Genomic DNA, 14,598 nt, shown 5'->3' on the forward strand with positions numbered 1-14,598 from the left:
GACGAAAAAAACCGCTAGGCGAAGAGACTCGCGGAACGGATTAATTTCGTCTTGCGAGGCACCACTGTACTAAAAATCTACAGCAACCCTGTAACATAGTTATAGTATAATAGTATAATTCTAAATATATTTTCTGTAGACAAGCAGGAAGAGATCAATTTTAATCAATAAAAGAAATGATAAGCATTGTTTACAGAGAGTATCTAAAGGGCATTCTAAAAATCCCTTCCCCTGGGAAGTCTTCATAGTGTATTATTGACAATTCATTAAGAGGGCAGATTTTGTTCTTCTGTTGTGTTTCTATAGGTATAGCAAACTTTGATTCTACTTATTTTGGGTCATAGGTCTTGAATAATACCGAGTTTCCTCATCCTGAAGAGATAGTTAATGGAAAATATTCCAGTTTTAACCATTTAATATTTTATTATAGTTATTGGTAAGGTTTAGAAACTGCTACCACATAGTGGAACTTTCACTGTTCGAAATCAGCAGTGTTCCAGTCCTTCCTTCCTTCCTTCCTTCCTTCCTTCCTTCCTTCCTTCCTTCCTTCCTTCCTCCCTCCCTCCCTCCCTCCCTCCCTCCCTCCCTCCCTCCCTCCCTTCCTTCCTTCCTTTTTCTTTCTTTCTTTCTGGTATTGGCTTTGCTTGACTCATTTTCTGTTCAGACTTGTATTAGACACCTGGGAACCTTAAGGTCAGCATTCTTGAATGACATTTCCATTACCAAGTGAAGGACATCTTTTCAAATAACAAGAGCTATATTTAGATGGTAGAATTTAGAAAGAATGCCTAGTGGTGTTGGGGTGTGTGGATTTTCATCTGGCTACCTGGATCCTTTATCCTCACCTTTTAACGGTATTTGACTTAAATCCTACATGCCCATTCTGTTCACAGAAGCGTATTCCATCTAGTGGCAGCTTCCACTAGCAGATTCTCATCAATTTCCCCTCCTCCCTGAAATGCCCCATGTCTCCCCAACTCTCACACACTTTTTGAGAGTTTCCCAACCTTTTGGAAAATATTTCCTTGGGAAATCTGAGAAAAGCCATGAAAACCAACAGGACATTGACATAAATTTACAGTGGTGCCCCGCAAGACAAAATTAATTCGTTCCGCAAGTTTTGTCGTCTAGCGAATTTTTCGTCTTGCGAATCACGAAATCCCATAGGAATGCATTGAAAATCAATTAATGCGTTCCTATGGTCAAAAAAAAGTCCAAACAAAGCCAAATTTGGTACAACAAGAGTTTATTAACTGCTCTTTAAAGTCACACATACTGTAAAGAGCAGTTCAAAAATTGAAGGGAAAATAAATTAACTTTATAAACATGACAGAAAAACATTTAAAAATCAACAAAGTGTACAGTACATTTTCTAAGACTCTGGGGGACCACTCGAAGAAGGCTCCTCTTCCACTCTTTGCTTCTTGCTCAAGAACCTGTCCATAGTCTGCTGCTTCATCCGCCTTTTCAGTACCTCCCTGAAAGGCGACATGACCCTCGTATCAAAAATGTTCCCAACGTCATGTGCCACGTGCTTCTCAGGGTGGTGCTGCTCTGCAAAAGTCTGCACCTCCTTCCACTTCAGGCAAATGTCCCTCAGTTTTTCGGAGGACAGCCGTTCCTCAGTTGCTTCCTCCTCTTCCAGTGAGGCCTGCTCCTGCGCAGCCTCTGCCTGCAGTTCGACCAGCTCCACGGTGGTCAGCTCGTCGTCGTGCTCCTCCACCAGCTCGCAGACGTCCTCCTCCGTGACCTCCAGGCCCATGGTCCTCCCCAAGGCAACAATGTCCTGCACCACTGTTGACTCTGGTGCATCAGAGTCACTTGGTGCCACACAGTCCGGCCACAGGCTGCGCCAAGCGCAATTCAAATTTCTCTGGCTGATCCCGTTCCAGGCCGTGGTGATCATCTTCAAGCAGGTGACGATGTCGAAGTGGTCCCTCCAGAATTCCCGCAGGGTGATGGTGGTGCAGTCAGTCACCTCGAAGCATCGCCTGAAAAGCTCCTTGGTGTAGAGTTTTTTGAAATTGGCGATGACCTGCTGATCCATCGGCTGGAGCAGTGGCGTGGTGTTAGGCGGCAGGAACATGATGTTGATGAAGCTGAACTCCTCCAACAAGTCCACCTCAAGGCCTTTAGGATTGGCAGGAGCATTGTCCATCAGAAGCAAAGCCTTCAGCGGCAGGTCGTTGTCCAGCAGGTACTGCTTGACAGCAGGGCCAAAAGCAAGATTGACCCAGTCCACAAACAGCACACGTGTGACCCAAGCCTTGCTGTTGGATCGCCACATGACACTCAGCCGCTCCTTGTCAATCTTGTGTCTCTTGAAGGCCCGTGGGTTCTCCGAGTGGTACACCAGCAGGGGCTTGATCTTCAGGTCGCCGCTTGCGTTGGCACAGAAGAGCCAGGGTCAGACGGTCCTTCATGGGCTTGTGGCCAGGCAACTTGGCCTCCTCCTGTGTGATGAAAGTCCTTTTGGGCATCCTCTTCCAAAACAGCCCGGTCTCGTCGCAGTTGAAGACCTGCTGTGGAACGTAGCCCTCCGTCTTCACAACCTCCAGGAACTCCGCTGCAAAGTCTTCAGCCGCAGGAACATCAGAACTGGCAGCCTCTCCATGCCTGACCACGCTGTGGATGCCAGATCTTGTCTTGAACCGTTCAAACCAACCTCTGCTTGCCTTGAAGACTTCTGGCTCGCCTGAGGTTCCTGGCTGTTCCCGGATGAGGTCAGCGTGCAAGGCCTTGGCCTTCTCACAAATGACGGCCTCAGACACTGTGTCCCCTGCACGCTGCTTCTCTTCTATCCAGATGAGCAACAACTTCTCGACCTCCTCCAGAACAGCTGGGCGGTTCTTCACGATCCTGGTGACTCCCTTGGCTGCATCAGTCGCCAGGATCTTCTCCCTCATCTTCAGGATGGTCCCGATGGTTGATGGATTCCTCCTGTACTCCCTGGCGATGTCCGTCACACGCATTCCGCCGTCGTGCTTCTGGATGATCTCCTTCTTCATTTCCAGCGTCACCTTCTCCTTCTTCCTCTCGCCGGCCACCGCAGCAGCAGTCTTCTTGGGTCCCATGGCAGCACAGCTCTTACCTTCGTAAACTCAGAAAAAGAAAAAAAAATCAGTGATGTGCTTCAAATCCAAAAAATTCAAAAGCACCCAGCCACCCACCACACAGAAATTAAAACCCAGAACCAAGTCCTTGAATCCCAAAAACCCCAACCCAAAATCCAAAATCCAAAACCCCCCAAATTTTTTTTAAAAGTTTAACTTACCAAATGGATGCAAGAGAAGTTCTGGAAAAGCTTCAACAATCAATCACCGAAGTCTTCAGAAACCTCAAATGGCTGCAAAATAAGTTTTGGAAAAGCTTCAAAAATCACCAATGCCTTCAAAAACCTCAACTGTTCCCACAGACAACCACCCACCCACCACACAGAAATTGCAAACCCCTCCCCAACTGCTCCCCCAGCCCCTCCCCAACTGCTGCAAACCCCTCCCCAACTGTTCCCCCACCCAGACAAAAAAAAAATTCAAAAAATAACAACATGGCTCAATGGTCCCAGATTCCTGCAGAAACCTCTCCAACTGTTCCCCCAGCCAGCCAGCACTCAGAAATTCAAACTCAGGAAAAAAAATTTGAAAAAAAAAACTGGCCCAATGGTCACAGAAAATCATAAAAATTCCCAAAAAAAACCCCACAAGCTCCCAGATTATCGCAACCCCCCCCCCACAACACCAAGTCCTTGAATCCCAAACACCCCAACCCAAAATCCAAAACCCCCCAAAAAAGTTTTAAAAGTTTAACTTACCAAATGGATGCAAGAGAAGTTCTGGAAAAGTTTTGGAAAAGCTTCAAAAGTGAGCAAAGTCTGAGAAAAGGCTACAAAACCACGTGCTAACAGTTGCTCCTCGAAGTCAAGTCGCAACTGCAGCTGTTCAAGCTAAGCACCCTTTGTTTTAACGATTTTAAGAAAAAGGAAACAAAGTCGCGAGACGTTTTCGTCTTGCGAAGCAAGCCCATAGGGAAATTCGTCTTGCGAGGCAACTCGAAAACGGAAAAACCTTTCGTCTAGCGAGTTTTTTGTCTTGCGAGGCATTCGTCTTGCGAGGTACCACTGTATGTCTATGGACTTTGTGTGACTTTCTTTGGATTTGAGTTACTAGTTGTCTCTGTTCTTTTGTTGGTTCTCATAATATTGCAAAACTCTTATGGCTGGGAATATTACTGTCTCTTGCACCATATAACTATGTGCAGTGGATCCAGAATTCATTTTGATCCTTTACACTGGGAGTGGTGAACCCTACAGCCTATGAGTTGGATCTGACTTGCCTAGCCTTTAAATGTGGCCTACTTCCCCTCATGAGGCTGGCTTCCACCAAGAGTAGAAGACTGCTGTGCTTTGGATGGAAATAGTCCTTTCTCTGAGCTGGAAATCTCTCTCATCATTCTGGGCTAAGAGGAGAGGTTATCCTAGTGCTGGGATGGGGAAGTTGCAGTTTGTGGATGATGCATGTCTGGATTAACAATTTATATGTGTGTGTTTTGAAACAAGAGTTTGTGGTGAGTAAAGTGCATGCATGCAACAGTAGTTGCACATTCAGATACCACTTTGGCCATAGTCAGGCATGTGTCCCTCATGGTTTTCCATTTTTGAATTGCAGTCATTGGACTGGGGGGGGCGGGCGGGGAAGTTATCCACCCCCTACTTCCAAATAAAGTTTAATTAAAGTACGGATTACTCCAGTTTTATGCATAGTCTTCCGCTGCAGTGTCTTGTGTGGATGAAGGGGAAAGTAGTGCTCTCCTAACTGGCGACTGGGGCAGGCCCAAAGGCAGCAGGTATTCTGGAAGTGAGGTGAGATGCTTGTAACAACAAGCTGCTGGCTATGGGGTGAAGATGAGTGCTTTGCATGACACTTCCCCCCCACAAACACACCACCAAAAAACAGACTTAAAGGTTGTTTTCACAGTACAGTGGTGCCTCGCAAGATGAAAAGAATCCGTTCTGTGATTCTCTTCGTCTAGCGGTTTTTTCGTCTTGCGAAGCAAGCCCATTGAAGGATTAGTGGATTAGCGCTATTAGCGGCTTATCTGCTGATTGGACCAGCTGATAAGCGGCTTAGCGGCTTAGAAAGGGGGGGAGGGGGAAAAACCAGCAGGAACTCGCAAGACATTGTCGTCTTGCGAAGCAAGCCCATAGGAAATTCATTTTGCGAAGCACCTCCAAAACGGAAAACTCTTTCGTCTAGCGAGTTTTCTGTCTTGCGAGGCGTTCGTCTTGCGGGGCACCACTGTATTCTGAATTGTACTTAGTTGAGAGCTGTCTAGATTCGTTTTGCTTTCACATGCAGCAGACTCAAGGCAGGGCCCTTGTGTGATCAGATGGATAATGGCTCTAATTATGTGGTATAATCAGCGCTGCCTACCTCTTTAGATACTTTAAAATATGAAGCAGTATATCAATATTCTTAAACAAATGAATTTGAAGCAAACAGCAGAAACACATCCAAATGCTGTTCTACAGAATTTGACGTTGCGAAAGTTGCTCTTATACCTGAAGGAGCGTCTCCACCCCCATCATTCTGCCCGGACGCTGAGGTCCAGCGCCGAGGGCCTTCTGGCGGTTCCCTCATTGCGAGAAGCAAAGCTACAGGGAACCAGGCAGAGGGCCTTTTCGGTAGTGGCGCCCGCCCTGTGGAACGCCTTTCCAGCAGATGTCAAAGCGATAAACAACTACCTGACATTCAGAAGACATCTTAAGGCAGCCCTGTTCAGGGAAGTTTTTAACGTGTGATATTTTACTGTATTTTTGGTTTTTATGGAAGCCGCCCAGAGTGGCTGGGGAGGCCCAGCCAGATGGGCGGGGTATAAATAATAAATTATTATTATTATTATTATTATTATTATTATTATTATTATTATTATTATTATTATTATTATTATTATGTCATGTTCAGACTATGTTCAAAGGTGTGTGCAGCTGCTAGCACCTGTGGAACTCTTCCACAGTCTTATATGGTAGCTGGTTTCTTTGTGTTTTTGATACGAGTAGTGTGTGTGTGTGTGTGTGTGTGTGCGTGCGTGTGCGCTGTATTTACTAAATTTTAAAATTTCATCACACTAGCATGTTAGGCATCCTGACAGAAACCTTATCTGAGCTCAAAACAAATGAATTAAAACCAGGGTCCCATCTGTTACGCTTTGCTCTTTGACAAGTGATACGTGGTTGCCTTTTCCCCCTCCCTTCTCTTGGATTGGGGTGTTTCTGTGCCTCAGACAATTTAAACTTGTGGAGGCATGAACCATGTATCCTGAACTTGAGTGCTTCCAGGTACCTAAGGACAATCAACTCTGAACTGAACGTTCTGAACTAATTTCAGCAAGTGCCTGATATGTCGCAGGTAGACAGTGTTCTTTATTTGAAAAAGTTATTATTACTATGTTTTTATATTGCCCTTTGTCCAAGAAGCTCAGATCAAAATGCATGTTCTCCTCATATATTATTGTAACCTACTGAGAGGTAGGTTGGGCTGATACATGACTCATGCTAATAAAATGGAATGAAACTAAGGTTATATCTGCATACTTGGGGGTGGATGCAGATTATGCCTTCTATAAACTCCTTCCACTTTCTAAAGGGACCGACCAGTGAAGGCTGCCACTGTAGAAGGAGGAAGGGAAGCAGTTATTGTCTGCTCTCCCCAGGCCACCCCCCCATCACTTCCTCCGGCTTTGCAGGAGTCAGTAAAAATATACTTTGCCATTCCTCCACAGGAGCAGACCATGAGTGGAGTTCTGCCCATGGGAACCATGGATCTAAGTCGATTGGTTTACCTAATGAATAACATTTGCTTTTTAGGTCCCTATATATGTATGTCATTTCTCTCTCTCTCTTTTTCTTTTTTGCAGGTCTGTTTTCTAAAAAGAAAGTCCCGGATAATTATTCCAAAGAAGCGGTTCCCAGGTACTATTCCAAGGCACCATTATCATTTTTATAAAATCTTTGTAAAGTTCTATTTTACATAAGCTTCAGTAACAACTAGCAGCTCTTAGGTGACCCCCATAGACAGTTCCATGAAATAGCTGCAGTACGGTGACCATAGTTACACTATTTAATGGCATGAATAACAATTCAGTAATTTCTAGGGGGCTGGTATTCTTGGTACATTTCCCACTCCACCACTTGGTGGAGTGGGAAATGGGCAGCTAAATTCTACTAATTTCAAATTATAAACAAAACAAAGTAACTCAACGTTTGTTCTATGTGACGGTGCCTTTCAGATTAAAGTAAACAAAGGTAATATCAATCTTTTAGTGTGACTGCCAGAATTTTGCTCACAAGCTTTGTTAGATAGTGGAATGTTTTCAAGTGCTTTTAGGCATATTTCTTCAGCAAACAAATGAAGACAGGTTTGTACGGAGGCAGATATATACATGCATTGTTTCAAAAAGATTAATAGGTTTTTTTCCTAATATTTCAGTTATGATTGGTTCCAGACAGATGGTTCCATCACCGTGGTCATATACACTAAACAAAAGGTAGAGAATTGCTTTTTATATTAAATAATTTTGAAAACTGTATGCTTGTTTTTCCAATATATCATTTAGTAGCTCCATTTGTATCCAAGCTTTGTCCCAAAGAGCTCAAAGCAACATACTTGTTCTCCCCCCACATTTCATCCTCATAACAACCCTGTGAGGTAGGATAGACTGAGAAATAGTGACTAGATCAAGGCCACCCTGTAAGTTTCATGGCTAGCTGGTAATTTGAACTCAGGTCACCTTGGCCTTTGCTCCTCCAGCTCCCTCACTAACAGCTGTCCAGAGTGGTTTCTTGCTTCTCCATATGCTTGAAACTGTGCCTTCAAGGACACCTGTGTGGTGTCACTTGCCAGTGAGGTGTAGTGGTTAAGAGCGGTAGTCCCATAATCTGGTGAACCGGGTTCGCGTCTCCGCTCCTCCACATGCAGCTGCTGGGTGACCTTGGGCCAGTCACACTTCTCTGAAGCCTCTCAGCCTCACTCACCTCACAGAGTGTTTGTTGTGGGGGAGGAAGGGAAAGAAGAATGTAAGCCGCTTTGAGACTACTTCGGGTAGTGATAAAGCGGGACATCAAATCTAAACTCCTCCTCCTCCTCCTCCTCCTCCTTTCTCCCTCTGTCCTCCTTCTGTACCAAAACCAAGCTTAAGTATGTGGAAATGAAGTGCCTTCTTCATCCATTTACCCTCACCACCTCCTTCCTGTCTTCTTTCTTGGCTCCTCTTGATAGGTTCAGATTGAAAACTCTCCACTGTAGGGAACTCTTGTTACTTTGTAAAGTGCTGTGCGCATTGATGGTGCACTATTATAATAAAAAACCCTTCAGTTTTAACAACCACTTTGAAAAGCCTTCATTTTCCTTCCTCTGTAAGGATATGAACAGTGAATTGGTGATAGCTGATCTTCAAGAACGTAAACTGAGAGGAGAGCTGATTGTGAAAGACTACTCGTATCTTTTACATCTCGGTAAGGACTTTACTGGCAAATTCTTCATTGCAGAGGTGTGCATGTAATTATACACATGTAATGGATGCGCATATACACTCATATATAAATGCAGCTCAGCTGCATTAAAATCCCACAGTGATAAGAGTGGAATGTGTATAGTACTCAAGCCATGGTACCCCATGAATGTTTTGTACTTGGTAGGCATAGCTGGAGGTCAGGGTTGATGGGAGTTGTAGTCCAACAATGCCTAGAGAGCACAGGGTTGGGAAAGGCTGGTATCTCTATGTTAAGGCTAGACTCCAAAGATGTGAAATATGTTGAGGGAGAGACTTGTGCATTCAGTTGGAGTTTCATTCCTGTATGCAGTTGTTCTGTTCCTTAAGAGTAGCTAGTGTTCATTTTTAAAAGCATCTTTCCTCTCCAGCAGAAAGTGAAGAGAAAATTCAAGTGATAGACTTTGGGCACCATTAAAGGGCACCATTAAATTGTCAGATATTGAACTTAGTAAAACAGAGCAACTGAGTGCAAGTGTAGGATGCTCCATCTAGCTCAGAATCGTCTACTGAGTGATAGAGGCTTTCCAAGCTTTCCAACAGGAGCTTTCCCCAGCCTCTACTGGAAATGTTGGAGACACTGTGCATGTAATGCACACTTTCTAAAATTGAGCTTTGACCTTTCCTCTTAATAGAATGAAGCTCCATTTGTGTGCGCACACCAGATACGTGGATCCTTGATTTATGACTAGTTTTATCACAAGTCTTCATTTGTAAAAGTTTTAGTTTTGTTTTAAATGTATCTGTTGTTTTTCTGTTTTTAATTTATGTGTAAATCACCCTGAGACAGTGGTTTATAAGGTGAGTAGTAGATTGGTTGCATTATGAAGCTCAGTTGAAGTATAACAGCAAGCAATAATTTGGCAGTACATGAAAACAGCCTTTAATTCGAACGCGCAATTCCTCCTTCCCTCTGGTGCTGCAGTTTCTTCTCTCACTTCCTGTTTGCCACCAAACCAAAATATGCTATTGCATATTTCCAATTCTGGTTTCAAAGCAAAATATGCTTAGTGTAAAGGGAGGGAATTTCCGCCTGGCAAGGAAAGGGGGAGAAGGGAGCATGCACATCCAAGACTTGAATATGTACTGCCAAGCCATGCCTATATATTAATTTAATGGAACTCTGTGGTATAGCTAATTATTTGGGTTTTCCATTGTAGAGAACCTCATAACTTTATTTAAATGATGAAATCCAAAGCTCTAAAGCTTTGCATTTTCCTGACACCTGTACATTTAATGTTTATTGCTACTCATAATAATCGATGTAGACACTTGGTTTTTATTAAATTAAAATATATACTTCTGTTTTAGAACTAAGTTATGCAGTTCATGAGGATATGATAGGTAAGCAAGTACATCCTCTTACAGTCAAAACATTTGTGCTTTTTTTGCTCTGACTTGTTAGTATATTCAGTATCTGATCACTTTTTTCAGTAATATTACTACTAGTGCTGTTTCCGAAATCTTACATCGTGCAAGAAATGTAACATATTTCTTGTATTTCTATGTATTTATTGTGCTGTATATTAAGTACAGGTAACTCGCAACTTGCGTACATTTAACTTATGCACATTCAGCTTTTTGCTCATGGCCAAAAAGTTAAAAAGAGGGGGCAAAAAGGGGGTGGGCATCTGGAATCCCACCTGCTGTTGAACCCAGGGTGTTTTGACTATATGCAATTTTTGACTTTAAGTGCCATCCGCAGAAGCGTAAATTGAGAGTTGCCCGTACCTTCCAGATGACTGTTACTTAAATAAGGCTAATCTATAATAGAGCGCCCCCATGTGAAATACTTTCCCTGTTCTAACATCATGTTAACTCTTGTGCTAATCAAGACTGCAGAGCCTTAGCAAGTATTTGTTGGCATAGCAATTCATATGATTGGACTATAATCTTAGTCTGTTTGCATGGTTCACCACACATTGATGCATGCCTATATAAAAACAATGTTAGATGCACATGGTGCACCATTGACGTTAAACTGGTTTAGCTTACTGTAGAAGCATGTTAACTTAAGAACTGAGAGTATCATCTTGCATCAGCTTCTTTGCAAAGCTTACATTTTATGTTAGTTATCTTATTCATTGTAATGCATTTCATAGCTGTCAAGATTCTTGAATGACTATCTTAATGTCTTTTGAGTCTTTTGAGTCTCTTCTTTACTGATAAACAGTTTGAAAGAAATGCTTTTCTGCTCATAGAAGTGTTTTCTATTGATTTTTTTTTAAAAAAAACTTTAATGCTGTGTTAAAGACTCCTGTGCCATATTGCAAACTACTTTTGAAACTTTAGAAACAGTCTGTCATTCTGCATGAGGGCTGCTATTAAAAAGGAACCAGCCAAAAGCTTCCTTATATTGCTGTTCTTTTTGATTCAGGCTACACTATGTTGGGTCCCGTAACAATGATCTGTTGTCCTTTGAATAGAATTTGTCCCTTCCTTCCTTCCTTATTTATTTATTTGCCATATGTAAAACTGTCTTGTTGAGCATGCATCTGCTCTCATTCAAATAAAAACTGCCAAGTGTGGTATTTAATCAAATGCTTTTCACATTCTGACTATTACTGCTTACATTTCTGTTCCAACTCTCTGTATCAAGCAGGTCATGGCAATATTGGTACATAAGGAGTTCAGGCACTGACTAGACCAAATCTGTTTAATTTCAGCAAAGTAGCTGTGCTTCGTTCTTTCAGCTGCTGCCCTGCAATTTTATTGTCTCTGGAGAATATCCAACTACCATACGCGGAGAAGACTCATTGAAACGAATGGCCATTTCTTTCAGTGGGTCTCCCAAGGGCTTTACTCCCTCTCTCTCTCTTTAATAAATTGAACAGAGGCAGGTTGTGAATGCTGTAATTACATTTTTTGTACAAAATTACATGTATGTATTAGTATAGAACAACACTCTGTGTATTTTTAGTACAGGTCTCTGAAAAAGTGGGAAAGGTGGAATTTGTCCTGAAGAAGAAAGAAATTATGTCTTGGAAAAAACTTGGACAGCCATTGGAAAGTCATAACTCCTTTGTCAAACGCACAGAGAGAGGTAATTAGTTTTGCTGCCATACTCATGACTGATTTTCAGCACACCCAAACTTTAGGAGACAAAATCAGATTGCTGTTCAAGGTCTGCAGCATAGTCAGAATGACTATGTTTAAGGATGTATTATAGTCTTAGCAAAAGCATTGTGTATAGCTGTGTATAATATGATGGCTTTGTGTTTTCATTGTACCTGCAAAATGTACTGTCCATGATAATAAAACCTCTCTATATCCCCTCTTCTTCTCAGCTGCCTAAAAATTTTATGCAGAGTGCAAAGTATCTCAGTTATGTTTCAGATTCTTATATAATGTATTTGGAAACCAAAAATGCAATGATTCAAAAATGCCACAACCTTTACATGGGACCAGATATCATAGCTGAAATTTTCATATTAGCAGGAATCTGTTGTTGCTGTATTAATAACTAATTTTAATACCGCTAATGGTTGAAGCATAAGTTGTTGACTTTTCAAGTGATAAAGGCATGAGTAGATATTTTGCATGACTTTGGTTTGAGGATCTGAGGATTTTGTTCCAGTCATGGAAGAAGAGTTATTCACACAGAAGTATCTCTTTAGATTCATGGAATGTGAACATTTGAGCGGCCTGGATTGAATTAATTACAGTTTCTGTATTTTTAAGGTCTGTATTACAGAAAATGCAGATTGCTGTCAAAGACAAATGTCAGTCATGACACCCAACTCTTCTGTTTAGCATTACCACTGGGAACTCATCTCCTGGTCCCTGTTGGGCACCATGTTTACCTCAGACAAACTATTACAGGTAATGTAATGAAAGATCCTTTGTTATTTCCTAGAATATATTCTAATTCTGTTGTGGTGTTGTTGTTTTAAAAAGGAAAGGCACACAAATGATCACACAAGTTTATCACTTACCTTCTTAAATGAAAAACATGTTCCACTCTAATTAAATAGGTAATGCTCAGATGTCTCAAATGTTGAAAGGGAACCATATACTGTGGAATTAAAACTCTATTTTATAAAGGTTCATTTAGCAGTGTTTTGTGTATGAAGATGTCCACTACTTTACACCTCACCAGAAAGAATTTGCAATGTCCAGCCAGTTAATCTTGCATAAAATAGGATAATACCCAGTTGTGTTCCTCTGCTCATAGAGGGCTTTATTATGCAGAAGAGGGAAAGAAGCCATTTTTGCAAATCCCTTATTTCTCCTACAGACATCCCCCCCATGCCACCTACCACACTATTTGAGAGGGTCCCCCAACCTCCAGAATGCATAGGGGGTGTTCAGGAGGGATTGCTGTGGGAAGGGGGAATCAACAAAAATAGCTCCCCCAATTCTGTTATCAGTGGCTCCCGCTGGATTGAAGTGTGCGAGTGGAGAAGCTGCAAGGAGAAAATGGCAAGCAGTTCTGAACGGGAAGAAAGGTGATATTCTATTTTCGTTGAGCGTTGTGCCTTTTCACAGTCTAAAAAAATAGGTTTCAGCAACTAGACAAAGATAATAGCCAACCTTAAAAGCTGCATTTGTTACAAGTACCAGGATAAAATACATCTGTGCTGAAACTCAGCCCATCAGCTCGTAATTATTAAGTCAGTTGACAGCATGACTTCTTTTCATAAACACCAGTAAGCTGCTTTTTCTTTTTAAAAAGTCGCTCAGATGGTATTCTTTGTTTAGCCCATTTATACACACGTGGTCAGGTATGTTGAACATTCAGTTTATCTAGAAAAGGGGTTAGGGCTTCTGGTCCATATGACTTCCACATTTAGCAGGAAGTAATTGCATTATTTGTAAGAATATGTGATTTGACATTGACGGTTGACTCTACTAAAAGGGATTGTTTCTGTGAATACTAAATGTTGAATTTTCTTCTTCTTTTCCTCAGGCACAGAGATAGTGAAGCCATATACACCAGTGACATCTTTCTTGGTGTCTACATTCAAAAACCCCTGTCATGATGATCAGTTGCATATATTTTTCATAATCAAAATTTACCCAAGTGGACTATTCACACCAGTACTTGATGCCCTACAAATAGGTAAGTGTTTGCTTTCTTTCTTTTTCTCGCACTCTTTCGGGATATTCTAAAACAGTGTTTGTTGCTATAAATCTTTTTGTTGCTATAAAGTTTTCATTTTAATTTTTTTTAATGATATGAAAATACATTTAATAGAAAATGGAAAAAGGGGGGAAAGCTGTTAAGCATCGTACGGTGGTCTATCGAAAAATCTGGTTGCAAACCATTCATTTCAAAAATATAGTTTGTTTTCTTGAAAAATTAATAAAATATAATTTATTTATTTTTAAGTGTTTTGTTTCTCAATCTTTTCCTGATGAATGATTGTTTTATACTAGAAGAAATTCAATGCCTCACTAAGGCAACCCTTCCATCAGGGCAAGCATTTTGGCTTACCAAACAAAACAACCTCCTCTTTCCTCTCCTACCCCCAAAGGTGCTGTTACAGAGATTCTCCCAACTGCCCTGAGTCAAACCCTGTTGTGCAAACAGAGGTCTTTGTGTAGGGCTTCCATGGACAGGACTCATAAGTTGAATCCTGCCCACTGTTTTTATAGTTGTATAAAATGTGAGCTAATGCACCCTTAGGTTTCTTTTAATGGGTGGATGTTGAGAGTGCCCTTATTTCATTCTCTCCAAGATTCACTGCACTGTATGTTTTTCTTCTTCTTCTTCTACAGGGGAGTATATTTCTGTGAGTAATCCTGAAGGTAACTTCATGAAATCGCAAATGGAAGATGTAGAGGATCTGTTTTTATTGGCAGGAGGCACAGGATTCACCCCAATGGTTAAGCTGCTCAGCTATGCTCTGACCAGTAGCAACAGCCTCAGGTATCTTCTCTGCTTATGACTAGGTGCAAGCGTTATAAATGACAAGAAAAATCATTTTAAGTCGTTCTTGCTCTGGTTATGTGTTTAGCAGCAAGATTGTTTCAAAACACTGCACAGGTATTTGATGATAGAAACAAAACAGTCTTTTGCTGAGAAGGAAGGTTTTGACAAAACAATACAAA

The 14,598-nt window shown here is 41.6% G+C and overlaps 1 protein-coding gene and 1 long non-coding RNA gene across 4 annotated transcripts in view; both read left to right on the top strand.

Moving 5' to 3' along the window:
* Positions 1-14,598, top strand: part of LOC308583449 — a 193,056-nt gene that overhangs the window by 169,104 nt on the left and 9,354 nt on the right. The window lies entirely within an intron of this gene.
* The window catches only part of CYB5R4 (cytochrome b5 reductase 4), a 35,836-nt gene that overhangs the window by 16,609 nt on the left and 4,629 nt on the right, over positions 1-14,598 (top strand). For 2 of the 3 annotated variants that reach the window (XM_081187366.1, XM_081187367.1), the window contains 8 exons: positions 6,913-6,967; positions 7,485-7,542; positions 8,416-8,509; positions 9,856-9,888; positions 11,465-11,587; positions 12,226-12,366; positions 13,454-13,606; positions 14,266-14,416. In XM_081187366.1, the coding sequence (XP_081043492.1) occupies positions 6,913-6,967; positions 7,485-7,542; positions 8,416-8,509; positions 9,856-9,888; positions 11,465-11,587; positions 12,226-12,366; positions 13,454-13,606; positions 14,266-14,416 (808 nt within the window). The remainder of the gene's footprint in view (positions 1-6,912; positions 6,968-7,484; positions 7,543-8,415; positions 8,510-9,855; positions 9,889-11,464; positions 11,588-12,225; positions 12,367-13,453; positions 13,607-14,265; positions 14,417-14,598) is intronic. The other variant, XM_081187368.1, reaches the window with a different exon arrangement.

The sequence above is a fragment of the Podarcis bocagei genome (assembly GCF_964188305.1).
Source record: "Podarcis bocagei genome assembly, chromosome: 3".
Lineage (NCBI taxonomy): Eukaryota > Metazoa > Chordata > Lepidosauria > Squamata > Lacertidae > Podarcis > Podarcis bocagei.